Here is a 27,851-nt window from a genome sequence, read left to right as displayed (position 1 = left end):
TTTTACAAAGTGAAACTGCAAGTGGGGGGGGGGGGAAATGCCACAGGGGGCATTGATCAGTCACATAGCCCTATTGTTGTCTGGAGAGAAGTTATTCCCCCAAGAATGGAACCTTAACCATGAAAGGTTTACTTTGTAAGTGAAGCTCGACGGTGAAGCTCAATGCAGTGGAGAATGGTTACTGCTTGAGGAACTGTAAACACCACACTCTTTACTTTCCCTGGTGTGATGGGCTACCAAAAACTTTTACCTCCTGGTTTTTTAAACATGTTTAAAACACTTACTCAAACACACAAATAAAAAATGTGTGTCACATTACGTATGGAATGTGTGAACATAATTTTACAACTAAACTGACTGCAACTGCTTTTGAAACACACTTGTGTAGGAAAAAAAGGTGCGCATATTGAGTAAATTGTGCATGTAATTTGACCACTTAGGCCTAATGGGTTGTATTAGCTTTTAAAATATCTGTGTCCTTTTCAAGTAGACAAGTACAAAATGTGAGTTTTGAGTAGACATGAATACATTGACCATTCTGTGAGTACTACCATGAGAGAGAATTACAGTCCATGCCTATTAATGTGAATTGGAAACATTAACAACGTTTTGGTGAGCAGCCCTGGTGGGCAGGCATACATGTACCACCACATCAGAGTCTAGTATAAACACAACATAGTCAGACTGTCGTGTCATGGGTGTTTGGTTACGGTGTACATGTACCAGTGTAATGTATGTTTGGTAAATCAGTCATGAAATCTGATCAATGGATCACTCTGTTTTTGATTTTGTTGGGACCATGGAGGAGGCTCCATGGTTGGACTAAGGAATGCACTGGTACAATGTAGTTAGAACTCCCTTACACGACAGAACAGTGGTACTCTGGCAATAATTGCCAGTTAATAATTTCTGAGGACCAGTCACACTTATGTTTTTGATAAAGTTAGTTCAAGCATCCTTGCTATTAAAGTTACTATACCACTGTCATGCACTGGTTTCAAACTGAGGTAGGTACATGTAACCCTTAGCGTTACGTTCAAAATTATGGATCCTGCTGAGTCAACCAACATCAACTTAAATACCATTCAAAGTTGAAAGAAACCGTACAGCTGCGAACTGAAAGCCTTCAAAATGGCAGCAATTAACTACGCTATCTAAACAACAACAGTAGACGTCGACTAGACTACATTTGAACACCTTGCACATAATTGCACAAGCCTGCTTAAGTCCGTATAAAATACGTCTACAAACCCTGTCTGTTGTCTTGTGATTTTCCCCACCAAATTTGAACCCACACTCGCATCGTAACGTTTTTGTTGCAGTAAGAATAGCCACCGCGATCAAGTGGTTAGACTGCAGGACTTGCAATCACAAGGTTGTGGGTTCGAATCCCCCAGCTAACCGCTGATTTCACAATGACTAGAATAAATATTGTTGTCTAGGTAGTTACTGAATCACAACTTCTTGATTTGTGTGTTAAACCAATGTTTGATGAGGAAGTTGGCTGTAGCCAGCTTGGTGTTTAATATATCCCTTTGTGGGAGTTTGCCAAGTTCCCTTGATGGGATGATCATTCAAACAAACAAACAAACAAACAAAATAAGATTGGAGTTCTGCTTTTTGCGGGGTTTTAAATACAACAAATATGTTTGTAAAACTACATTTAAATTAATTATTTTTTGTTTTAAAAGATTAATAAGGATCCGATTACAATGTTCGGGTACAAAAACTATCCATCTATTTTATATGACATGAATATAAACTGAAGGCCTAAAATTACAAGCCAGCCTCCTTTGAACAAAAAGTTATGGGATGGTACAATAATATTTTGAACTAAATAGGCCTATAATAATTAGAAAGTATTTTTAACAGCATCTTTTACTCATGATGTATTTCAGTCACTCACTAAACATTCCACTGACCACTTTATACCCCAAATAAATCAAGTATAAACAATTTAGTTACCGGAAGTAGGTTTGAGTACCAGCCAAAATCATCAATTTTAATACAAATTATAATGTTGGTTTTCTGCAAAAGTTCAAACTTTGTTTTAGCAAGAGTGCAGTGCTAAAAAAATACCTTAAATTTATGGAAATGAACTTGCCTAGTTTACTATAATGTCATGCATCATTTTAGCCCAGGTTGGACGTCCTACCAGCAGGGCTAGCATCATTTTAACTTGCTAATGCTAGGCCATTAAATGCTATACTTTTCTACAGCTACACAAACCCCCAAACCATGCACAAACTTATTTTTGGTTCTTTTGGAGTTAGTAAAATATATTACAAAAACAACTCACCTCCTGAAAATGTCTGACAACTTCTTCAACAGTGTCTTGAGGAAGTTTTGTCTCAGCTGACAGATCAGCCACTACTGCCGGATCCACGTCGGCCATGATTCACAAAGAATGAGATTAAGTACCAAAAGCCAAGCCGAACGAACTCAAACTGCAAACAGTAACCGTAGGCCTACCGTGAACAAACACACACACGCCCGCTCGCTGCTGCAGACCAGAGAAGAAAAATCAGCAACCGCGTTTTGACACAAAACCCCGGTGTACCTTTCGACTTACTGAATGTACTTTATAGATGCACGATAAGATAAAATTAAACAGTCATAAAGCTTGGTCAAGTACTTTTTGCAACTTAGTACAAACTTTATGGGTCTGCTGATTCACCGAATGAAGTTTGCAAAGGGCGTAGTGTGTAATGTGTGCATTTGGGAATAGGCGGAAGTACTAAATGCAATAAAATTGCAACGCACAGGTGGTTGGTACGCATGCGCATAAACTAGGCAGCGTTGTTTGGCCTCAAAAGCTCTTTCATTGTGTGGTATTTGTTGACCCGTGAAGACTATTTCCTCCCGTTTTTTTTTTATGGGGGGGGGGGGGGCTGGGGTGGGTGACTGCTCTCATCTCATTAAAGGGATTTTTCGTGGAAACACAACGAAGGTTACAGCTATTTCTTCCTCCATGATTTCAGGATAATTAGTGAAGAAATATAAATATTGTAAAGTTTCTTTTATTTTATTGGAAATCAATTTCTCAAAATTGTTGTGGTTAAAACATCGTTGTCTTTGGTGGTAGGCCTACGGTTCGCTCGTCAAGCGACATCAATTTATTCAGAATTCATTCATATTATGGTTAGCTCTATACGGGATGTTGATAACGATATTTTTTGGCGGACAGACTTCGTTACAATTACAACACAAGCGGCTGGACCAATAATTTGCATCTTGAAACTTCATTTTCCCCCGTTAGATACACTTTAGACGCTAATTTGGTTTTGGGGCCAAGGGTTGACCGAACTGTTGTTAATTTTATCGAATGTTTTTAATAATAACAAAACCTTTAAAAGAAAATGGAGAAGAGAGGGACTCTCTAGGGTCGAAAATGTCAGGCATTTTTTGTCAATTATACCGTCGGTCATTTTTTGGTTGGTTGGTAAGTTGTTTGCAACAGCTATAGGCATAACCGCATAACTATTTGTCTCAATATAAAAATACATGACCTTAATTTGAAATAGGCCTGCACTACATTATAATTTCATTGAGGGGGCAGAACAAAAATACAACTGAACGAGTTCTAATGTAATTATTATTTTTAATTACATGACAGTAAACAAGACAATGATTATTTGTCAATCTATTGTCAGTCCCCTTTCATTGGCCGCTAAACAATGAAAACGTTCACGCTTGGATCGTGCCGCGCATAACTCTCAGCCAATTAAAGACTTTCCCTTCGACCAAAGTGAGGGCGCTGTTTATTATTTCTTCGTTTCACTGCAGCAGTTAACAACTGTTTCTTTTGTTGTGTCCCTGGCAATTTTATTTATTGTGAATCATAGACAATGTTTACCTCTAGTTCATAATAATAGCACTTCGTATTATGTTTAAAAAAGTTGTGTTTGATGTTTTGTTTCGTTTTCATTTTTGGTTTGGTGTTTTTTTATTTACTTTTGGAATAAACCCCTAAAAATAGTGTGCCCCTGGCTGCCATGGAAATGTATTTAAATAAACCACGAACGAAATAATTATTATTATTCCGATTTTCGTTACATTATACAATAATTGATTCTGAATTATGATAACATTAATTTTGTATTTTAAGACAAACATTTAAATTTTAAATCAGTACTATTATGCACTTGCGCTCGGTTAGAGTTGTTAGAAAATCATTGGGAATGTTTGGAATATTTGCGAGAAGGTCTACTGTTCACAAGTGTGTGATCTCTATACATTTCGCTTGGTGGCAGGTGATGCGCACATAGATGATTATGGGATGAATAACGTCTAGCCAGGAAATCTAGTATATATTCTAGGCACATTCAATAGACTTATTCATGAGTTGCTACAATCACTAAACTAAGTCACAAAGTCTGGAAAGTTAATCTAAAGTTGGACTATTCTTCAATCTTCAGCATAGAGTCTGAGCTCGGCTTGTGTACAAGTATACAGGGGGCGTGGTTTGTATTCTCTACCCACGACGAGCACGCCATTACATTATCTTTAGAAAGTTATTGTTCGCTTGGTTGGTTCTTCCTCCATGGTTCATGGATGCGTGGATGTAGTTCATTCTACCTCCATGGTTGGTATGACAGGTGGACATGGTATGCACACAAAAGATGTATACATAGGGTGAATGATGTCTAACCACTAATCCAATCTTATTTGAGGCATTCATTTTAACAATAGACTTATCCCCGAAGTGTTACATTTCACTAAACCATGGAGGTAGAAATTCTAGAAATGTCTACCTCCATGACTAAACTAAGAGTCTGAAGTCCCTAAATTTAAGTTGGACCATTCTTCAGCATTATCCTCTGTGCTTTGCGACAAACGTTGATGTTATTCCCTCCATAACATCAAGAAAGGACAAGCACCATGATACATTCATTGGGAAAAAATAATAATGATTAACTTTAGGTTTAGGTTTTTGACTTGTGACTCCTTTAGCATTTCTACAATGTTGCCTTAACATGTTCTATGATCTTTTCTCTAACTGAAACAATACACACAGCAAATTATTGAAATCGTTGACATTTTCTAGCTGGGAATAGGCATGTGACAAATAATGCTATGATTAAATTATGACCGCAATGACAGTAATTTTCAACAGTTCGAGGCTCAAATTTTTAAATTGTTTTGACTCACCCTGTCCTGGTCAGGTTTGACCTACCCTTGATAATGATGTCAAACTCGTTCATTAGACAACAGCCAGCACAAATAAATATTATATCCATGGATCCAACAGACAAGTAAGGTTCAGGGCTCTCCTTGAAGCTGCTACTGTGTGAAAACCCATGTTCAATGATGTTGGCAGGTTTGACTCTGTTGAGGAGAGGGGGCAGGATGCACCACTGCACAATTCAACTTAACCCAGTTTATAATTATCGTTACATCAACGTGTGTGGTAGGCCAAAGTGGTAGCTATTTTTATCGGCAAAACTGCACCTTCTCGGTGCACAGATGAGGAAATTTTCTCTGTGGTGTCAGACTTTTGCCTGTCCTCTTGTTGGATGTGTGGCTCGGTTACTGCTCGGTTCCATCGTAGAAGAATGTCACGCGACGACGTTACAGGGTGATGTGTGCCGGGTGATTTCCACCGGTATGGCATCATTTTCCTCTCCAAATTTCAGAGCTCCACTTGTCCCTTTCCAGCTGCAAAGCTACTCACTTTGGTCTATGTCGTCAAGAGTAGAAAATTCCACTCTCTTGATCCAAAATTCGGTGGAAGTATTGATAAATCCGATAATTTCAACGAGACATGGTGTGAGAACGACTATGGAATGTGACGGTCAAAATGTGTAAAATACAAAAGTGATGGACACCAAATTTTACCGCCAGACGGTTCACTTATGTAGTGCTACGCGCAATGTTTCCTGTGAACATTGTAACATTCTTGCACTTTATCAAATAAGTGAACGTAATTCCTTCAATATAATTCTAAGCAAAATAAGTTATTCAAACCAAATATGATTCTATTATATTTTTACCGATTTATAAACTACAATTGGGCACTACTTTATAATGTGCGTAGGGATTACGGTGTTATACGGTATACAAAAGGTTGTCCGTGAAACTCTGACCAAGCGAGATCGTCAGAATGCATACAAGTGATTTCATTGGTCGAAAAATGTTTTCGGAAGTGGTTCAGATCAACTGCCATTGGTGAAAACCAGGCATTGGCACGCAGATATGCAAATAAAACCACCTTCAAAAGTAATAATCAAAACAGGTGCAATCGGAGTTATTTAATTTACTCACTATGGTTTACCACAACACTGTAATTAGGTTCAGCCTTTTATTAGACATTGTGTAAATGGGGATAGGGGTAGGAAGTTGTAACTGTTGGGTTTAAAACTGATGGCGGCGAACCTTTGTTTCGGCTTGATAGTACATCAAACGAAGGTTTTTCAGTGAGTTGGTAGACCTACCAACTAATCAACTTCAGATTCGGATGGAACTATAAATTTTGTTTTTGATTTACCACTGCTGGTGGTGCGTTTTCCCCCAACATAACAAGATTGAAGCTTGTAGTTTGGATAGCGTGGGTGATTTTGATATTGTTTATCTCCTTATAAGGAGAAGTATAACATTCAATTACGAGATTACGTAACAATCAATGTAGGAAAGGATGAGCTGCCCGACATAGGATTACATGAACAAAAGAACCATTTGCAAGCCTTCCTCAAAAGCGACTAAAATAAAATGAGGAAGTCACTTCATGCAATTCCATCATGCGGTTAATAAGGTCAACAGTTTTAAAGGGGAGAAAACAAAAGCAACCTCGTGGATATTTTGGCAGGGCTGGAATTTATCTTCGAGAGAGAAAGGCCATTTTCATTTTAAAAAAAGGCACTTCAATTGGAAACTTTTGAAAGGGGCAAGACTAGGGCAACGGAGGCCTTAGCAATTTAAAAAAGTTCTTCCAAATGTATCAGACACGACAATGGAAATCAGATTCCTATTCATTTTTTTTTATTCACTATGTTTAATGCCAGCAGGATTTCATATAATAATTTTCCCACACACAATTAATGCATTGGTAAAATGTTTGCTTTTAATTACCAGTACTGAGATGTTAGATTTAATGGGAGGGCTTACCTTTGGGAACTACACCAACAAGTTATGACCATAAAAACTTACTTGGTAAACTGGAGAACCATTGTTAAAAAAAAAAACATTGCTACATATGACACCCTTTAAGTAATGTTGTAAATGTTGTTTTTCGACATAATTTTCACACACAAACAAATTTGAGAATTGCTTCACCAATATGGTACTCAAGGCACTTGCACAATGTTAAACTAGAAATCAATACCCCTGACCCCCACCCCCACCCTCTTACGCCCCCAACACAAGCTATGTCGCTGGCCTCGTAGAAATACAACCATTGCCCTAAGAAAAAAAATCAAATTATAATTCAGATTTCCAATATATTTCATTAATCTAAAATGTTTACACAATGTAGTGCCAGCTACTAATACATTCTCCCAGTAAGTAAATACACTTTACAATAAGACAAGAAAATACAATAAACAAAAAAATATAATTCGCCCATTCAAATAATGTGAATAAATTACATATCAAACATCATGATTCAATTCATACTAATTATATTATTACAAAATAAACTTATTAGCTGTAAGAATACAAATTTACATTTCTGTGCTAGAAAATGTAATTATACAGGATGGTAGAGCAGACACAACTATGTACAAGAAATATCAAACCTGTCAAAACTTGGGCTTAAAGGTCTGGACACAATTGGTAATAACTCAAAAACATTATGAACAATAAGACCTTACTTGGTAAACAGTAATGGAGACCTATTCAAAGTATAAAACATTGTAAAAAAACAGCTCCCTCTGAAGTAACGTAGCTTTTGAGAAAGAAGCAATTTCTCACAAAAGCGTTTTTTCATTCCACTATTTTCTCACAACTTTGACGACCAATTGAGCTTAAATTTTCACAGGTTTGTTATTTTGTGCTTATGTTGACATACACCAAGTGAGAAGACTGGTCTTTGACAATTACCAATAGTGTCCAGTGTCTTTAATCCTCTGGAAGTCAGGAGAAAATAGTGATAAACAAGGCATGTAAACACATTGTACTCGAGTTTGTTTGTTGCACTTTTAAAGGTGTCCATTTTTCATAATAAATTAATGACTACTTTTCGGGGTATAATATTTCACACAAGAAATGATTACAGTACGAACTTCATCTCAGTAAGCTTTTAAATCCTCAACAATCATGAATAGTACATTTAAATATTATAATTGATGAGCTGTTTGGTTTGTATTACCTTTAATTAAAATACCAGGGACCAAAGGACAGTAAGATGATGCGGACCCTAAACAAAATGAAACAAAAACTTTACTGCTAGGTATCATTGAAAAAGCTAAACATCAGTTCTGCTTATTTTTTAGATTTTTAATTTATTGCATTTCCTACAGCAGTCTTTGTTTACAGCAAATACTTTAATTTTTGATATTATTATTACATATTATGTCTCGAGACTCAAACTTATTACCAGCAGCCGATTTCACAAAATGCTAGAATTAGGGTTGGTTCATGTGTCCTTACGTCAATGGTTACGGAACTTAAAGGCAGTGGACACTATTGGTAATTACTCAAAATAATTATTATCATAAAACCTTACTTGGTAATGAGTAATGGGGAGAGGTTGACAGTATAAAACACTGTGAGAAACAGCTCGCTCTGAAGTGGAGTAGTTTTCGAGAAAGAAGTAACTTTCCACGAATTTGATTTCGAGACCTCAAGTTTAGAATTTGAGGTCCCGAATTCAAGCATCTGAAAGCACACAACTTCCTGTGACAAGGGTGTTTTTTTTTCTTTCATAGTTATCTCGCAACTCCGACGACCAATTAAGCTCAAATTTTCACAGGTTTGTTATTTTATGCATATATTGAGATACACCATGTTAGAAGAATGGTCTTTAACAATTACCAATAGTGTCCACTGCCTTTAACTTGTCCTAAGTCGTAAAATTGATCCTAAGTTAGAAAGAGTTTGGTCAATTCGACGGCAGCTCTAATAACATTAAGTTTTTTTACTAAGTTGAAGGATCAAGTCACCTGAATTGATCATCAGAATTAGCTTGGTTGCATTATTTTGGTAGTAAAACGTAAGTTAATATTGGAACCTTGCAGAGGGCAACACACCACAGCAATAAGCCTTTTTGAGATATGGCAGACACAATGCTACAACACTGTAAGGTTTGGGTAAATTTGTGCGTATTGACCATATAAATAGAACGTGTGTTATTCAGTGAAGTGCCCATTTTAGGCGACCCGGCGTTTACACGTAAACCTAATGCCCACCAACACGATGAGCGTGGCCGCAGTCGCCCCGTGTAACGCGCGTGCAAGGGGTCCGCCATACCTCAAAAAGGCTTACTGCTGTGGGTGCCGTTTGTTATTTCATGGCCTGGCTTACACCTCCTGATTGCGCCACTTGTAATTACCAATATCTACATGTAACATGCAATAATGTCAAAGTTAGTACTTGTAGTGTTTATCTTTCTTGTGCTTGTGCTTCTTGACCTTGACCTTGTGGCCTCCGTACAAGCCGCCATGATGGTCCGAATCGCTGGAGCTTGACGACGACGAAGAGGAGGAGGAAGAGGAACTTGATGAAGACTTCTTGCCGTGTTTGTGTTTCTTCACTTTCATCTTCTTTACTTTCTTTGGCTGTGGGAAAGGGGAAATAAATGACGATGTAAACTATCTTTGTGCAAGATAGACAACAAAACCAAGAATCTTAGTTGGCATTTATGGCATTTGTGGCGTGTCGTGGCGGAGTGGTCTAGTTCACCATACCCAAGCTCCAGTGTTGTCAGCAGCAGAGTGTGGGTGATGTTGGGTCGGTGAGGGGAGAGGGGGGGGGGGGGTAGGGAATGTAATTTACCTTCTTATGATGACCATGGGCTCCCACAGCTCCGACCTGACCACCTAGTGCACCATACTACATGCAAGACAAGAGGAATAATAAAACGAGTTTTATTCAGCTATGTATAAAACGTATGCTTAATATTGAAACACGACAAAACAAAGAAGATAGTGGTATTTGAGGCATTGCACGGTGAGGTATCAATATACATTTGCTTTGCGGTAACACCATGTGTGTATCTACTTGCCAGGTAAAGTTTGTTATTTAGAGAACTGTCTTGCTAAATATTAAACTACTGCAGAGGAGATTTTTCAGATATTTCGGGAACCTTCTCAGTTCTGAAATGAACTGTTTGCATTTGTTGATAGTGGTAGCACTTAAAAACTAAATAATTAAATGGCTCATGTGCATGTGGGCTAATGCCTCTATGCCGCCTTGGTGCCCTTTGAAATATTCTGGTAGAAAACCAGACTCCGTTTGGCATTTGTTCCCACCCATCCCATACACCATTGATTTTCTGAGACTTAGAACAAAGAGCCAAAGCTTTATCCTAGACTGTTTCATAGGAATGTCAAACCCTACCCTCAGCTCCCGAGTTATGTTAATCTTAAAATGTTTACCTCTTGTAGCCACTTACCAGGCCTGGCATCTCATCTTTGAGAGGGCAAGGCCATTTTTATTTCACAAAAGGCACTTCCATTTGAAAGTCTATGTGAAAGATTTGAAGGGGCACCAAAGCCAAGACCAGGTTCTTCTTGGGTTCTATTAATTCCTTTACATGCCCATTTGAGCTAAACTGGGCAACAGAGATGCTACCTCCTTGTGTTACTTGCCCTACTAAGAGTAGACTTGTTTTAGGCAAACTTGCACAAAGTTGTTTTAAATGTACTTACATGTACAGTTCCAGGCACTCCTCCAGCAACTTGGTATCCAGGTACCCCTACTCCATAACCCTGCCCTGCAGGAGGTGGGGCTCCGTAAGGAGGAGGTGCTGCTGGCCCCTGTGGAAAGATGATAGCACAGAATTTATGAATCACTTTGGTAAATGCATGGCCTTGTGGAATATGTAAAAGCTACGTAGTATCGATCAAATCACAAATTTCATGTTGATAACAAACCTTAAAGACACTGGATACTATGGGTAATTGTCAAAGACCGGTCTTCTCACTTGGTGTATCTCAACATATGCATAAAATAACAAACCTGTGAAAATTTGAGCTCAATTGGTCGTTGAAATCGCGAGAGAATATTGAAAGAAAAGACGCCCTTGTTGCACAAGTTGTATGCTTTCAGATGCTTGATTTCGAAACCTCATAGTTGGGTATGAGGAGGGTAGGTTTGACCCCTGGGTGGTATGCCTGACCCCTTGTACTCAATGTATATACTTTAAGAAATCTTATTATATAACTGAGCTTACCCCTGGGTATCCTGGTTGGGTAGGAGGAGGGTAGGCTTGACCCGCTGGTGGTGGGTATCCCTGACCCCCTGGTGGCGGGTATCCCTGACCCCCTGGTGGTGGGTATCCCTGACCCCCTGGTGGCGGGTATGCCTGTCCCCCAGGGGGGTATGCTGGGCTAGCCTCTACTCCCGGTGGTGGATAGGCTGGTTGCTGGGGGTAACCTCCCCCTGGTGGTGGTGGTGGGTAACTCATGATCACGCTCTCAATTTAAGCTATTCATAAATCTGACGATCAAATCTCTGTAGTTGTGTGAGGGTTAACGAACAAATAAACAAAATTATTAGAAAGTAGGAAAAGTAGAGAGATAATGGTGTTCACTTATTAAAGCTAAAGATGGGTGGTGGTGGGACACGTGTCTTTTTTTGCTGCAGGAAGGGCCACGGCCTGAAAAACCTTGATTTGAATGGTGTGAATAAAGAATGAACATTTGATTTGAATGAATCTCGGGATGTCTAGATTGGTATGGTAGAAAGTGAAGTTGGTGTTGAGTTCTGCCTTAGATGATTTGGTGACATTTAGATTAGAAGGCGGAAAACACATATTAATGATTTTTGCCTTCTGCAAATTACAAACGGTAGCAGTAACACTAACTGATTGTAGTGCGAGTGTTGTGAAGGCAAGTTTGCCTCTTTTATTTTAATCTGCAAGAAAATCTCAAGCTACGGTGCCAGTGTAGTGGAGTTAGACTGGAGAGATGCCAGCAGTCAGACTCAGCATCTTCCTCTAAATTTAAAATAATAATACCAAAACTTATATCGTAGCACCATAATCATGTAGAGATGCTCTATAGATGTAGGGCTCTGAACATGGAAATATGGACAAATTTAAAACAATAAGAAATGGAATCATAACAACGGGAGTAAAACAAATTAAAACATTCAACAATTCAACCATTGAGTTTGTGAACACCTCATCAAAATGGTAAACAAACTTAATCAATAGAATTCATGAGGTTTAAAAATGTAATTAAGGTCTAGGTTAAATACGAAACAGCGTTACAAATTTAAACAGATTTCCCTGATTGGTATTGAATTGAAGTTTGACGCCCCCCCCCCCCCACCCACCCTCTAAAATCAACCCACCAACCAACACAAGCATGCCCAGTCATGCTCAACCTGAAGTAGAGGAAAGGCTAGCCCTACCTTGTTTGTACTTATGTGACCAAGGCTAGCTGAATTCTGAATAAAGATTCAGCTAGCCTTGGCAACACAAGTGGGGCTAAGGAAAGGCACGTGAACTGGTTAAGAGCATTAAGAGTAAGACGCACGGCACTCATCTGCTGCGGCCACGCCCACCACACTGTAACAATATCGATGGTTTACAGAACAACAACGACGCATGCGCGTCACTTTATTGGTGACCTAGGTCATATTGGTACATGACGTAAATACCATAACATCCCCCTTCTTTTTTTTTCTTTTTTTTTTAGTTTTGACGTTAACAAGAAACTAAAAAAAATGTATGCAGATTAAAAAGGAACTGCTGACCTAGCCTGAAAACAAAGGGATGGATAAGGAGGAAAATTCTCAACTGATTACAAAAAAAAACCAAGCTGTCTTCTATGCTTGAGTTAAAATTAACTTAATTTGTTGCAAACTGGTTCAAATGAGTTCGTTTTACTTGGAACAAACTGTAAAAATAACTTCTTTAAGTAACACTTAACAAATTTGTTCAGCAACAGTCCAAAAGTTCACTTGACGCGATCGGAGTAAAAGCATCCTTTGAATGTGCAATTATGGGATATAGTCTTTCAGGTGTTTCGGTTTAGTAACTACGCGTCCTGAACGGGTTTTGATAGATGCACCCAAATCAGTATTAGTGTCAGGCTTCGGTTTGGGTGTGCTTTTGTCCATGTTCAATTGTTTGTTTGTTTGCAACGGTCCGGGTTTTTCCATAGGATTCATTGGTTCCTGTGTACACTCTGCTGGTGAGCTGATGTCTCCACGACTCGCTTTGCAGCTGTTGTTTTTGTTAGTGTCCGGTGAGATTGGTGGGTTTTCTACCGTTTTACGCAGATGCATGCGGTTACGACGATATCTCCCAGTAGGCGTTTCGACAATGTACGAACGCTCATCAAGTCTGCGCATCACTGTAGCTTTGTCCCAGCCTTTCTGTCCTTGGATGAGGGGTTGCATGCGTACAGTATCTCCTTCGTCCAATGGTGTGAGCGTCTTGGCTGAGTTGTTGTAGTAATCAGCCTGTTTGCGCATGCGTTGCTTCATGCGATCATGCTCGTCAATGACCTTTGGCTTTAGTAGATTGGCAGTTGTTGGTAACAAGGTTCGTGTGCGGCGGTTCATGAGTCTCTGTGTAGGACTTGTGGCAAGACCTTGTGTGGGCGTGTTGCGATGATCCAAGAGTGCCAGGTAGGGGTCAGTGTGTGACTTTGCACTCTTTGTGAGCAGTCGCTTTGCTGTTTTCACCGCAGACTCGGCTTTGCCATTAGCTTTGCTATTTCCTGGGCTACTGCAGAGATGTTCGAAGTCCCATTCCTTGGAAAATTGGCTGAAGAGTGTGGATGTGAACTGTGGCCCGTTGTCACTTACCAGTTGGGATGGAGTGCCATAACGAGCAAAATGTCCCTTGAGTTTCCGAATTACGGTGGCGCTAGTCGTGTCTGGAAGGTTGTCCACTTCCCAGAAGTTACTGTAGTAATCCACCGTGATTAAATAATCCTTGGCATTCAGTGAGAACAGATCAGTTCCAACACGCTCCCACGGCCTTGTTGCAAGCTCATGAGAGATCAAGCTCTCTTTTTGCTGCCGTATCTCCATCGAACGACATACATCACAAGTGCTGATGAAGTGTTTTATCTCGCTATTCATTCCTGGCCAGAATAGGCTCTGGCGTGCTCGTCTTAGGCAGCTGTCAATGCCCAAGTGGGATGAGTGGGTTTTGTCTTTCATCTCTTTCCTGAGGGTTTCGGGTATGACCACTCTGTCTCCTCTGAAAATCATACCGTCTTGAATTGCCAACTCGTCGCGATAGCTGTAGTATGGCTTTAGCTGCTCAGGGAGTGTGCTTCGCTCATCTGGCCATCCTTGAGTGATGGTTTGCTTAAGTAGCTGCAAATTATCATCTTTTGCAGTCTCTTTTTGTATTTGAGTCAGTCTTTCTTCACGTATGGGCAAATACGACACCATATTGACTTCCTCAAAATCTCCCTGGCCATGGGTGGGAGGCTGTTCACCAACCGCTCGTGATAGTGTGTCGGCCAGATACATTCTCTTACCTGGGCAGTAAGTAATTGCAAAGTCATATTTCTGGAGGCGTAGGAGCATTCCTTGGAGGCGCTTTGGGGCCTTCACTAGGGGTTTTTTCATGATCATTTCGAGAGGTTTATGATCACTGACCACACTGGTGAATCTTCCGAAGGTGTATTGGTGGAAACGCTCCATCGCAAAGACTACTGCAAGCATCTCCTTTTCAATAGATGCGTATCGTGTTTCAGTGTCGGTCACCGCTCTGCTTGCGTATGCTATGGGATGGCCATTCTGCAGCAGAGCCGCCCCAAGACCAACACCACTTGCGTCACACTGCACAGTTAGTTCATCCTTCGGATTGTAGAATTGCAATATGGGTGCATGACATACCATCTTCTTTACTTTGATGAAGGCATTCTCTTGGGCATCTGACCACTCCCACGCTATGTCTGGTTTGGTAAGTTGTCGAATTGGCTCCAAGGTTTCCGATAATCCTGGCAGGAATTTTCCCAAGTAGTTTACAAATCCAACCAGGCGTTGCACCTCTTTTACATTTGTGGGAGCTGGCATGCTTGTCACTGCAGATATTTTCTGCGGGTTAGCTTTGAGGCCTTTGCTTGATACGATGTGTCCAAGAAATAGTATTTCATTCACTCGGAACACAGATTTGGCCTTGTTTAGCTTAATGTTCATGTCTGCACAACGCTTCAGTAGCTGTTCAAGTTTTTCGTCGTGATCTGTGATTGCTTCTTTTTGGGAGCCACCTGTCCCATAGACTAGGATATCATCAGCAACACAGATTATGCCCGTTAGTCCTTCAAGTGCTTGATGAAGCCTGCGCTGGAATATCTCTGAAGACACGCAAGTGCCGAAAGGCAGACGACACCAGCGATAGCGTCCAAAGGGCGTATTGAAGGTTGTCAAAATGCTGGAGGCCTCATCCAGTTGTAGTTGCCAAAATGCTGAGCTCAAGTCTAATTTGCTGAAAACTCTGGCGTCAGCAAGGTCGGGCAGAATATCTTCAATTACTGGTAGCTGATAGTGTTCACGCTTCAGTGCTTTATTCAGTGGCCTTGGGTCGATGCATATTCTGAGTGCACCATTTTTCTTCTCAGCCACTACCAACTGGCTTACCCACTGTGTTGGTTTTTGCACTGCTGTGATCACTCCAGATCTTTCCATGCTTTCAAGTTCATCTTTGACTTTGGCTTTGATGGCATGTGGTAGTCTCCGTGGGGGCAGAACGACAGGCATAATGTCCTCTCTTGTTTGCAAGTGGACCTCTCCAGGGAGTTTGCCTAGTTTAGCATCAAAAACTGTGCCGTATCGCTCTTCGGGTAGCTTATCATGGTCTGATGACGTGGACACTTTATTAATGTGTGCTTTGTGGAAGTTCTCACTGTTTACTGTGATGAGATCCATCTGCTGGCTTGCTTTACTGCCAAGTAGTGGGGTAAGGTCGTTGTTTACAACAACAAACTCCAAAGAGTATTTCTTATTCAACTTTGGGTTCAGTATTTTCAGTCTACATACCCCTTCTGCCTGTAGTGTTGATTTGTTCCACATGAGCAGTGTCTTTGGGTTCTTTTTGGTGGTGTACGTAGTGCCCTTAAGACAGTTCTTGGATATGATGTTGACACTAGCACCACTGTCTACTTGAAAGTTGATGGGTTTCCCATCGATGTGCATTTCAACGTACACATCCTCTTTATTTGGCTGTACAGCGTTGACAAGAGTCACATCATATATGTACTCGGTGCTCGAATCACTGGCTGAGCCGTCTGCGTAGGTTGTGCCCAGTGCATGGATATTCTTTTTTCGGCATACAGTGGCAAAGTGGTTGTTCTTTCCACATGCCTTGCATGTCTGCCCGTACGCTGGACACAGATTTCTATCTTTGGCATGTGACTTCCCGCAATATTTGCACTTTTTCACTTCTTGTGTGCTCTTGCCAGTCTTATGTTGCCCTTCTCCCGGCTTTGACCGTTGTTTGTATTTTTGTTTGGGCCCCTGGCGCTTGTCTGTGACTCTGTGCACTGCTTGTGCCCCATCATTTGTATTTAGGGGTGCCGTGAACGCTTTTAATTGTGACTCTGCTGATTCCATGCTCTTACATATGTCTATGCATGTGGAAAGTGTTAGGTTTCGTTCTTGGAGTAGGCGTTTTCGTGTGTTAGAGTCTCCAATTCCCAGTACAATTTTATCACGTACCAGGCTACTCGACATACATTCACAAAAGTTACATGTCTTTGCCAGAGATCTAAGGGCTGCCAGATAAGTTTCAAAACTCTCACCTGATTCTTGTTGACGCTTGTTGAACAAGTACCGCTCGTATGTCTCATTCACTTCTCCTATGGCATATTTATCAAATGCCTTTAAGATTTTGTCCAAATCTCTGGAATCGTCTTCGTTGGGGAAGTTGAAACTGTTATAAATCTCAAGTCCTTGTGATCCAATCGCATGCAGGAACAAGGCTGTGCGGTATGCTGGCGTTTGTTTCTGGAGCTGTGTAACGATGCCATAGTTACTCCACATTTGCTTCCATGTCTTCCAGTTTTCTATGACCCCTCTCGAAACTTGCATCGGGGCCGGAGGTCGAATGCCGCCGACGGGTGCAGGTCCCTTCGGCACGGCGCCATGTTGTTGGTTGCCCGGGCCAATATTTTCATCGGCGTTTAACTGTTCACCGACATTGTCCTCCGCTAATGGCGATCCTGCATGTCCTGTCGCCATTTCTAGTCACACTCCCGTGTCTATCCGATCACTTAAGAGGATTCTACTACTAGAAATTTGCAGATTAAAATGGAGCTTCACGCTGCCACCATGTAACAATATCGATGGTTTACAGAACAACAACGACGCATGCGCGTCACTTTATTGGTGACCTAGGTCATATTGGTACATGACGTAAATACCATAACACACACCACTTGACAGTCACAATGTTGACTGGATACTGCAAAACTTGATTTTAATATTCTCGTTTTATAACCTGAAAATCTTTCTAATCCACGCTATAGTAATACATTCGTAATTCCCATAGAACCCACACACACTAAAAGAGTGCATTGAATGCAAAAATTTCACAACTTACTCGATATAATTCACGTTGGAAAAGCACAGCAAAACTCACATTCCACCCACTGCATCGCATGTAAAAAAAAGTTTATCACAACACGACGAAATTCTCTTCTAGTGAACTCTTGAGGGCGCCAACACTCTGTTATGTTTTTTTTTCATTTCAGTTCATGCCGTTCAGTTGGAAGTTTGATCAGTTTCACTCTGTTTGGAATGTTTGCAGTTGAGAATTAATGTCAGAATATCGCCATGATCGAAGAGAGCAGGGTCGTCATAGAGGAGGACAAGATGACCATGACGAAATGCCGGAGCTGTACAGCATATTCCATGGAGAGGTAAACTACTAACTATTCCTAACTAAACATGCTATTGCTAAACATTATTTATAAGTTTATATAATTTTTATTGATTTGAGTACTGAATTCGATTGAATAATTGAAAATTAAATAATTACCGAGGTCATAAATAGTGTATTAGTACATGGTACATGGATAGAGGGAGTCCAGCAAACTTGACACTATTTGTTTGTGTGTATATATGTGTATCACTAATGTAATGTATGGGGCTTAGCAATAGCACTGGTGTTAGCAGACACACACTTACCTGTACTTATTTTTATGCATGAATGGATGGAGGTTTTATTATTTAAGCAATCTGCTTTTCAATATAATGAAAACTAAAATTTAAAAAGCAGCTCTATATAAATAATATAATATAATAATTAATATGTCTATCTATGCCTAGACCCAGTAACTGGGGCGCTGTACTCCTTTTCAACAATTTTTGACAGCTAGTACGACAGATAAAGTCAAAAATTGTTGAAAAGGAGTACAGCGCCCCAGTTACTGGGTCTAATCTATGCCCTAACATGCCTAATGATGAAATTGAGCCTTTGCTTTTTGTTTGGGCTGCACTCGATAGTGTATAATATGAAAGTCTGCATGCGTATGGCTCGTCACTAACAATACATATCGGTCGTACATAGCTTACTGCTGCATACCAAATGATAAGAGTAAGACTGATGAGCTACATAAGGGTCCGACCCCGGTGTTTTTTTTTTTTTTTTTTCCAGGACGAATGTGGGTAATTATCTGCACACAAAAATAAACCAACCACACACCGGGGTCAACCCAGGGAAGGTAAACGAACGCACCCTAAGTGAGCCGTTACCAACAACCTAAACAGGGGTGTTTAAAGCTGACATAAAACTCGGTTCAGTTAGTGAGCCTGCAAGTGCAAATTAATTTTTTTATTTCATGTCTTTTAATTTTCAGGTTGCATCGATTCAAGCATACGGTGCATTCGTGAAAATACCAGGATTTAAAAAAAATGGTAAAGTATTTCTGTTGAAGGAGATTTACAATTCTAAAATATACATGTATGGAAACTTGACCCAGTACCTGGGGTAATCATCTTGAACCGTAGATGTCAATTTTGTCAAAAAATATAGCGATCATGGCGCAAAGAGGACGCATTCTATTGGTTTAAATGCTCCATGCAAAATACGCCCACGGTCAAACAACCAATAGAGGGCGTGCATTTTTATAATTCTCATTTTCGTTCTTATTTTCCGGGGCCTGTGTGACCGGGCCTTTAAGGAGTACAGCGCCCAATTTCTTGGTCTCATATGACCCTACCTTTACTTAAAACGACATCGTCATCAAATATTGACCTTGGTGTTTCAATTATGTAACGTTATTGTTGATATGTTTTCCTTTTTCCGGGCCTTTAAGGAGTACAGCGCCCAATTTCTTGGTCTCATATGACCCTACCTTTACTTAAAACGACATCGTCATCAAATATTGACCTTGGTGTTTCAATTATGTAACGTTATTGTTGATATGTTTTCCTTTTTCTAGGCCTTGTCCACAAGACCCAGATATCTTCAACTAGAGTGGAAGATGTCACTGAAATCTTGGAGATCGGGGATAGAGTCTACTGCAAAGTTATATCACTTGGGGTTAGTTTTATACTCCCTGATTGAAGTTCTGGTTTGGATTTTAATCGTCACACTGTCCAGGGACAATTAAATCTTCCCAATAGCACCCCGCACTAATGACGTCACCTTTGTTAAAATACCCAGCTGTCAGAGGGTAGTGCCACACCACCTACGTGATCACTGTGTCAACGATGCACCAACTGCACTATAAAAGTGTAGTTAGTTGAGAGTAAACATACATTTTGGATGTATGCACGCGTTAGTGATATTTGACAAGTTTGTCTGAGATCCGGGTACCGGTACTTAGCTTCTATTTTTAGCATTAGTGTGGAAGGTTATATTTTTCAAACTTTGTATTGACAGGGGATTTAAAAGAAGTTCCCTTTACTATACAAAATATAATTGGCCTTGCCCTCTCAAAGATGAAATTTTGCTGTCATGGCAGAGCAGTCTGATTCACCTGACCCAAGCTCTGGTGTGGTCAGCAGCACATGGAACTTGTGTAAGCAAGGCGCTAAACAATGATTGCTTTGTAAACAAATTGGGAAGGTAGTGCATTTTGCTTTGCCAGCCAGGCTCCTAGTGGATGATACCCATACCGACATCCTTGTGGACTGTGAAGTGGGTAACCCTGTTTCAGTCCCAAGAGAAGGTAGTGCATTTTGCTTTACCAGCCAGGCTCCTAGTGGATGATACCCATACCGACATCCTTGTGGACTGTGAAGTGGGTAACCCTGTTTCATGTCCGGGAGTAGGTGGCAACGTGGCTTCTGGTGACAGTTGATTTGGTGGACGGTGTAGCCCTCACCTTGAAGTGGCCATCCGGCCTTTTGATGTTAGTTGATATCTCAACAACAAATAATAATCCAGGGGTGGATTCCACAAAGAGTTAGGACTAGTCTTATCTCGAGTTAGGACGAGTTACTCGTCCTAACTTAGGACTAGCCATACATGTTGTATACCTCCTACCTAACTCTTTGTGAAATCGACCCCAGACCTGTTAACTGTTTGTTTAAAAGTCTACTTCTATTGTTTTGTTTTTCAGGAAGATGGTAATGGCAAGATTTCACTGTCCATGAAAGTAGTAAATCAAGGAAACGGAAATGACCAAGACCCAAATCTCGTTCTAACCAAGTGAGTAAACCAAGGACAAAAAAAGATACGGTCAAAGACAAGAGAGCTCTTAAAGACTGATGGAAGCTCAGGGTTGCGATAGCAGTGCCCTGCAAACTTGACTCTTTCTAGCGTTTTGCACTAAGCTGGGAGAACCCAAGAAAAGGTTCTGCACTTGTTATGCAACCCCTTAAATAATCCTTGAGAGACCAAGAAAACTTAGAAAAATATCAATTATGATGTGACCTTTACCTTGTCTTTTTTTTAATCTCAGCAAACTATTATTTTCTTTACCAGACAGGAAGAGCAGAGACGAAAGAAAGGCGGGTCTTTTGTCCAACCGAAGATTGAACTTGGTGCTGTGTTAAACACAGTGTGCAGGAAATGTGGAACAAAAGGTACGACATCTAAAACAATTTTCAAATCAATTTTTAGACTCTTGGGCCCAATTTCATGGCGCTGCTTAAGCAGAAAATTGTAATTTGCTAAGCAAAAAAGGCAGGATACCAGTCACAGACTGTACATGTGATGTTATTTTAGCTGGTAATCTTATTCTGGTTAAGCATAATTTGTCATGCTCAAGCAGCTCTATGAGATTGTTTAGATTTGTTTTCAACTATTTAGATTTATCAGTTTATGTACTTTGTTTTAGGGGTATTTAGTTTTCATAAAACCACCAGACTCAGATTCTGGTGTTTCTAAACAGCAGATTGTGGGTTCGAGTCCCGGTCAGCACTCTTCTCAGGGTTGACCCTGGTGTATTTGGTTCAGATAGAAAGCACCCTTGTTTCTGGGCCCAACTTCAAAATGCCTGTAAGCACAAACATCTGCTTAGCAGAGGAGAATGTTGCTTAGAAAAAAAAAGGTTACCAGCCAACATTGTATAAAGTTTACATTGTTGTGACTGGTGCCCCACTCACTTTTTTGTTTAGCAAATAAATTTGATAAGCAGTTATGAAATTGGACCCTGGTATCTCGCAAGCTACAGTGATTAAGACAACCTTGGTTTTATTTCCAGAAAATATATTATAATTATAACAAATTGTAATTATACATGTAATAACAATAGTATAATTTCTCCTTTTGTAGGACATTTGGCACAAGATTGTTTCAAAACTCCCGGAGGTAAATCCTATGAGCTCCTGGGGGATGAGGATTTAAGTCTTCCAAGTATCCAAGAAGCTAAGACGCCGTCAGCCCACCAGAAGAAAAAGAAGAAAAAGGTAAGGCGCTTTATCAAAACCTCCAAGACGTTCGAGCCTGCGGTCTTTCTGCGGAATTCCGAGGACTTTTTAATCTGTTGATAACAAAAGGACCTTTAGCAACCTGGCAGGTCTGTGGCCAGAACGCCGAACGGTTCATTTACATGTCCATAACATGAATATTCCAGTAGCTCCGCAGAGAGACCAGTTGGCTACTGTGAGGTCCAGCTTTTTTGAATATCACTTTTTGGAACACTCTCATTTGTTTACATTACCCTCAGGAGAAGAAAAAGAAGTCAAAGAAGAGTCGTCACCGATCATCAAGCTCAGATTCATCGAGCTCCGACAGCGACATACCCCATGACAAACATAGACACAAAACCAAGAAGTCGAAGAAAAGACGACATCGATCAGCAAGCTCAGATTCATCGAGCTCCGACAGTGACACACCCCATGACAAACATAGACACAAAACCAAGAAGTCGAAGAAGAGTCGTCATCGATCAAAAAGCTCAGATTCATCAAGCTCCGACAGCGACATACCCCATGACAAACATAGACACAAAACCCCCCAGGCACCTCGTCACACCCCAAGAGAAAGCATCAACCAACGGCGCAAATCAAGACACTCTGAGTCTTCCTCAGATCCTGATGAAGTTAAGAGACACTCTCAGAAAAACCGGCACCAACCACGGGAGGACAAATCATTTAAGCAACAAGTCTCGAGATCAGACCATGACAAGTACATTCATCATAAACAACATGATTCACGAGATAGAGCTGAAATGTCAAGGAAACATCTTGGGACGCAAGACAGAAAACGAAGTTCAAAACCAGATAGTGAGACGTCTAGTGATGAACACTCCAACAGGCATCCTAAGAGAGAAAGGCAAGCTGAGAACTCTTCTCACAGAAATTCACAAAGAACTGAACAGAGATTCATTTCTAAAAGTTCACATGACAATGAAAAACATTGTCATGATCACAGGGGAGACAGAGACTTTTCTTTTGCAACAAAACGTTGATCACCAATCTCATGTATTGACTTGATTTTTTGCTTGTCAAGACAGAAAGCGAAGTTCAAAACCAGATAGTGAGACGTCTAGTGATGAACACTGCAACAGGCATCCTAAGAGAGGAAGGCAAGCTGAGAACTCTTCTCACAGAGATTCACATAGAACTGAACAGAGATTCATTTCTAAAAGTACAAGACGCTGAAAAATATCGTCATGATCACAGGGAAGAGAGAGACTTTTCGTTTTTAACAAGACGTCGATAAAAGTTGATAACCGGTCAATTAAATAAGCAAGACCACAACACTTGTGCAGTCAGCCCTGGGCCCAATTTCATAGCGCTGCTTTCCTGCCGATGTTGTGCTTACTGTACAATTTCTATTTCATAGAGCTGCTAACCGTAAGCACAAGAAAAGGCCATGCTAACCTTCCTTTACTTACTGCACAAACAAAACAATGTAACAATGTAATTTTCCTGCTAACCTTTGAAAAACCTTAGCATATGTTTCTGCTACAGTAAGCACGAAAAATAATTACCTTGTACATAAAATTAAACCGAAAGGAACACGTTGCCTTGGTCGAGTTGGTCTTTGAAAAGCGTTATTAAACGTTTGTTATAAAATGCATATTATGGTTAGAAATATGTTTAAAAAGTAGAATGCAATTATCCACACACATTTGCCTCGAAATTGCGTGGTTTTCCTATTACTTATGTACTTTGCAAACTAACAGGGTCGGCCATTTATGGGAGTCAAAAATTTGACTCCCATAAATGGCCGACCATGTTAACCGATGAGGTAAATGGAATACCACGCAATTTGTTCGAGTGATACTTGTGTGGATCATTATATTCTACTGTAACAAACGGTTACACATGTACATAACGCTTTTCAAAGACAAACGTGACTGGTCTAAGGGAATGTGTTCCTTAAAGCAGATTTATGAAATTGGGCCCTGGTGGAGTATATACACAAGGGGTCAGTTTCACAAAGAGTTTTGTAAAATTAACCCCCCTGGGGAATTCATCAGGGCCCAATTTCATAGAGCTGCTTTTAAAGCACAAAAACTAGCCCAGCACAGCAAAATTCTGCTTACCAGAAAAAGGTTACCAGCTGAAGTACCATCTCATATGTAGCATCTATGTCTGGTATCCTGCTTCTCTGTTGCTTAGCAGACTGCTTTAAGCAGCTCTATGAAGTTGGGGCCTGATGCAAGAGGGGTTTTTAAAATTCAATCTTTCTGATTTATAACTAAAGCAATTTGCTGTAATCAACATTACCAACCAGTCAAGAAAGTTGTCACAAAATTTGGTTTGATTTTGTTAAATGAGTAAATAATTTTATTTGTACAATTACATGAAAATATACATGAATGAATAAAAGACAGATACAAATAACACTTGCATTTCACCTACAATAATTTGGTAATATCAAAGAACAAAAACATGCTTACGAAAAGGAAGACACAAGGTCTGATTACTTACCACGGGATTCTGCGCTTTTGGTTAGACCCCCTCACAACCTACCCCAGAACTCTTAGTCATTTTAGTACAAATTAATGGTTTGAAACTTTAAAAAGGCCCCCCCCCACACACCCCCTGAATGAAATGCCTGGTTAGGTCACCATTACACATCAAAGGGCACAATTGGCACAAATAATAATAATAATTTGAACTGTACTTTTAAACTTGAAATAATAAAAAAATTAAACTGAAAGTAACAAGTTTGTCTGTGTAAATTTTGCATTTCCATAATTGTTTACAAATCGAGATTGACAACATTCATAATCAGGAAAGTGAATCGACAAACAATATACATGTAATGTTTAAACTTCAATAACATGCCTTCTCTAGCTATAATTTGTGTTCTAGTCGAGTGGATAAGTTCACCGAGTCAAAGCTCTGGTGTTGTCAGCAGCAGAGTGTGGGTTCGAATCCCAGTCAGTACACTTGTGCCCTTGAGCAAGGCACTTAAAGGAACACGCTGCCTTGGATCGGTCGAGTTGGTCTTTGAAAAGCGTTTGTTATAAAATGCACATGGGTAGAAAGATGTTGTAAAAGTAGAATACAATGATCCACACAAACATGCCTCGACATTGCACGGATTTCCTTTTACCTCGTCGACTAACACGGTCGGCCATTTATGGGAGTCAAACTTTTGACTCCCATAAATGGCCGACCGTGTTAGTTCGCACAGTAAAAGGAAAACCACGCAATTTCGAGGCAAATTTGTGTGGATCATTGTATTCCACTTTTACATCATCTTTCTAACCATATGCATTTTATAGAAAACGGTTACAAAACGCTTTTTATAGACCAACTCGTCCGATCCAAGGCAACGTGTTCCTTTAACCACAATTGCTTCATAATAGGTTGGGGATGGTAGTGCATTCTGCTCTACCAGCCAGGGTCCTACCCATGCCGAAAGGGTACTGGATACTACTCAAAATAATTGTTAGCATAAAAACTTACTTGGTAACGAGCAATGGAGAGCTACTGATAGTATACAAAATTGTAAGAAACAGCTCCCTCTGAAAGAGTAACTTTTCAAGTAAAAAGGACTTCAGCTGAAGCCTTTGATTATGCATCTGAAAGTACACAAAGTTGTGCAACAAGGGTGTTTTTTCTTTCATTGTTCTCTTGCAACTTAATCACCAATAGAGTCCAAAGGTTCACAGGTTTGTTATTTTAGGCATATGTTGGGATACACCAAGTGAGAATGCTGGTCTTTGACAAAGGTGTCCAGTGCCTTAAATGATAGATCAATTGTTTTAAAAACAATCTTTGTTGCTACTGGATTTAACAAAAATATTACAATAAATGTTAATGCTTCTGACAAAGTATGACAATGGCAACCCATGCAAGGGGGTCTATTACATAAAAAAAACAATAAAACTAACAACACATACCAAACATTAATTGCATTAATCAATAAAACATTTAACATGGAAAATTACCTACAAAAAAATAGCTGACAAGTTTAATTTCCCTACCAAACATAACTACCATCCGAACATGTATTCCAGCGTCTTGCTGACAACATTTGAAGATTTTTGCGGAGTAGAACTTCCTTGAAGAACCTTCACAGGTAAAAAAAAAAAGGGAAAAAAATGATTTCTCTTTAGGGGTTTTGATTTTCCTCTTTTTTCCTGAACTTTCTGTGCACAAAAGTATAGGAATAATGTCTTTTCCTCTTTTTTTCTTGCCCAGTTTTCTTTTTTTTCCTCTTTTGTTCATGGATAATAGTTACTCACATGCCTGCATTAAGGTTCACAATGGGGGGGGGGAGGGAAGGGGCTGGTTTATAAACACAAGAGGACGGGAACACAAAGGACAATGTCAAGGGTGGGGAGAGGGGGAAAAATAACTAACTAGTGAATGAGGCAGGCTAAAAAGGGGGATATCTGTGGGGAAAAGGAGAAGGCAAATACAAAGGTTTATTAGTCGTTTCCTTCTTGGATGTTCAGACCATGAGGTTGGATGGTCTGAAGGCGCCTTATACACAGTTTCTCCCTATTCATGGTTTATTAATTCATCTGAGCAATAGTTTGTCTTTACCTCATGGTTGCTACTCGCTGCTTTATACGCAGCCGTCAGAGGTCTGATTGGCGTTCGTTTACTCGTCTCAGCTTCCTCGCTCTGTTGCATTATGGGATACCTGGAGGGCGTGTCTGTATTTCGGGCGCTGACATTGCACTGGTCCCCTCCCTCCATAATGCTCTGCGGAATAAAAAAAATATGTCACAATCACAGCTCTCCATTGCTTGTTACCAAGAAAGTTTTTATGCCAACAATTATTTTGAGTTATTACCAATAGTGTCCAGTGCCTTTAATAAATGTTGTGTACTATTATTATTAGATGTTAAATTTGCATCGGGATAAAATATTTGTTCTGGTTTAACTCATATAATATATATGATTCAAACTGCCTCTAGCTACCGGGCAATCTCAGTGGCCAGTTGGTATGACACACTGCTCTAGAATTGCAAAGGTCGTGGGTTCAAATCCCACCCGAGATGTGTCTGTGATTTTTTTCACAGAACTCGGGAAATTACTGGGTTTACAGTGCTAACACACATCAGTGTATATGGGTCAAACCAAAATGAATATTATTGGGTGCATTCAATTACCTTCCCTGCGTCGACTCCGTGGTGCTCACTTGGGTGAGCCCCTGCCAAGAGCTAATCCAACGATCACTCAACCTCTCGTGGTGACGTCATGCACCTGGGGCCAGCCCCAAAGTGACCCACTCCACAAGCAGGGCACTTGGGGCTGACCCAGTGAGCCCCTGGAATGACTTCAAAGCTATTCAAACGTACCGCGTCAGACCTGGGTTGACCCGGGTAGCTAATCGAACGCACCCATTATTATTATTATGAATACAAGTCCGACATACCTTATCAATGCATGGAGTGACGCCAATCATGATGTTACCAGCTACCACTTTACCATTCTTGCCCAGAGCTTTCTTTGCTTGGAGTTTGGAGCTGTAGTGAAGATGAAGCCAGTTCCCATTGCTAGCAACCTGGACAAAAAACCCAGAACATAACAAACTTTTTGGTACATATCTTCAAAACCATCCATGAAAGTTTCTTGGAAAAGATGATCAGGTTTGATTTGATACGGTTTGATGCACTTTTTTTATTTTATTTTTTATTTGTTTTTTAATTACTATTTTCCTCTCCATATTACTATTTTTTATTCTTTTTTAATTTTTTTTTTATTTGCAATGCTCAAGTTTACACATACATGTAACATTACAACATACCAGTTGATGCACTTACCACATGCCTCAGGATGCTACCGTACTGTGAGAATTGCTGAATGATGAACGATGTGGCTGCTGGTGGGAAGCTACAGTGTGAAAGACAACATGACCCAATTTAAGTATACATGTACCTAACATTTCTAATCTACTCCAGTTCTGTTTCAAT

General features: G+C 40.1%; 4 protein-coding genes across 6 annotated transcripts in view; 1 reads left to right on the top strand and 3 right to left on the bottom strand.

Annotated features, from left to right (window-relative positions):
* The window catches only part of LOC139942533 (plastin-3-like), a 30,570-nt gene extending 27,821 nt beyond the window's left edge, over positions 1-2,749 (bottom strand). For both annotated transcript variants that reach the window (XM_071939356.1, XM_071939357.1), the window contains exon 1: positions 2,300-2,749. In XM_071939356.1, the coding sequence (XP_071795457.1) occupies positions 2,300-2,395 (96 nt within the window). In that variant the 5' untranslated portion in view covers positions 2,396-2,749. The remainder of the gene's footprint in view (positions 1-2,299) is intronic.
* A 5,681-nt stretch (positions 2,750-8,430) lies between these two features.
* LOC139942543 (uncharacterized) lies at positions 8,431-17,739 on the bottom strand. The gene is made up of 5 exons (XM_071939374.1): positions 17,669-17,739; positions 11,330-11,610; positions 10,806-10,913; positions 9,931-9,987; positions 8,431-9,713 (listed from the first exon to the last, which is right to left on the bottom strand). The coding sequence occupies exons 2-5, from the start codon at positions 11,561-11,563 to the stop codon at positions 9,522-9,524; spliced, it is 591 nt and encodes a 196-aa protein (XP_071795475.1). The 5' UTR covers positions 11,564-11,610; positions 17,669-17,739; the 3' UTR covers positions 8,431-9,521.
* A 74-nt stretch (positions 17,740-17,813) lies between these two features.
* LOC139942538 (uncharacterized) lies at positions 17,814-25,115 on the top strand. The gene is made up of 7 exons (XM_071939365.1): positions 17,814-17,987; positions 18,927-18,984; positions 19,512-19,612; positions 20,637-20,725; positions 21,002-21,102; positions 21,794-21,927; positions 22,188-25,115. The coding sequence occupies exons 1-7, from the start codon at positions 17,886-17,888 to the stop codon at positions 22,929-22,931; spliced, it is 1,329 nt and encodes a 442-aa protein (XP_071795466.1). The 5' UTR covers positions 17,814-17,885; the 3' UTR covers positions 22,932-25,115.
* Positions 25,116-25,156: 41 nt separating this feature from the next.
* LOC139942542 (nucleoporin NUP35-like) overlaps positions 25,157-27,851 on the bottom strand; it is an 87,196-nt gene continuing 84,501 nt past the window's right edge. For both annotated transcript variants that reach the window (XM_071939373.1, XM_071939372.1), the window contains exons 8-11: positions 27,702-27,771; positions 27,314-27,442; positions 26,476-26,637; positions 25,157-25,997 (exon numbers count right to left, since the gene is read on the bottom strand). In XM_071939373.1, the coding sequence (XP_071795474.1) occupies positions 25,920-25,997; positions 26,476-26,637; positions 27,314-27,442; positions 27,702-27,771 (439 nt within the window). In that variant the 3' untranslated portion in view covers positions 25,157-25,919. The remainder of the gene's footprint in view (positions 25,998-26,475; positions 26,638-27,313; positions 27,443-27,701; positions 27,772-27,851) is intronic.

The sequence above is a fragment of the Asterias amurensis genome, chromosome 10, assembly GCF_032118995.1.
Source record: "Asterias amurensis chromosome 10, ASM3211899v1".
NCBI lineage: Eukaryota > Metazoa > Echinodermata > Asteroidea > Forcipulatida > Asteriidae > Asterias > Asterias amurensis.
Note: the sequence above shows the minus strand (reverse complement) of the source record. Positions and strands in the feature narration are given on the sequence as shown.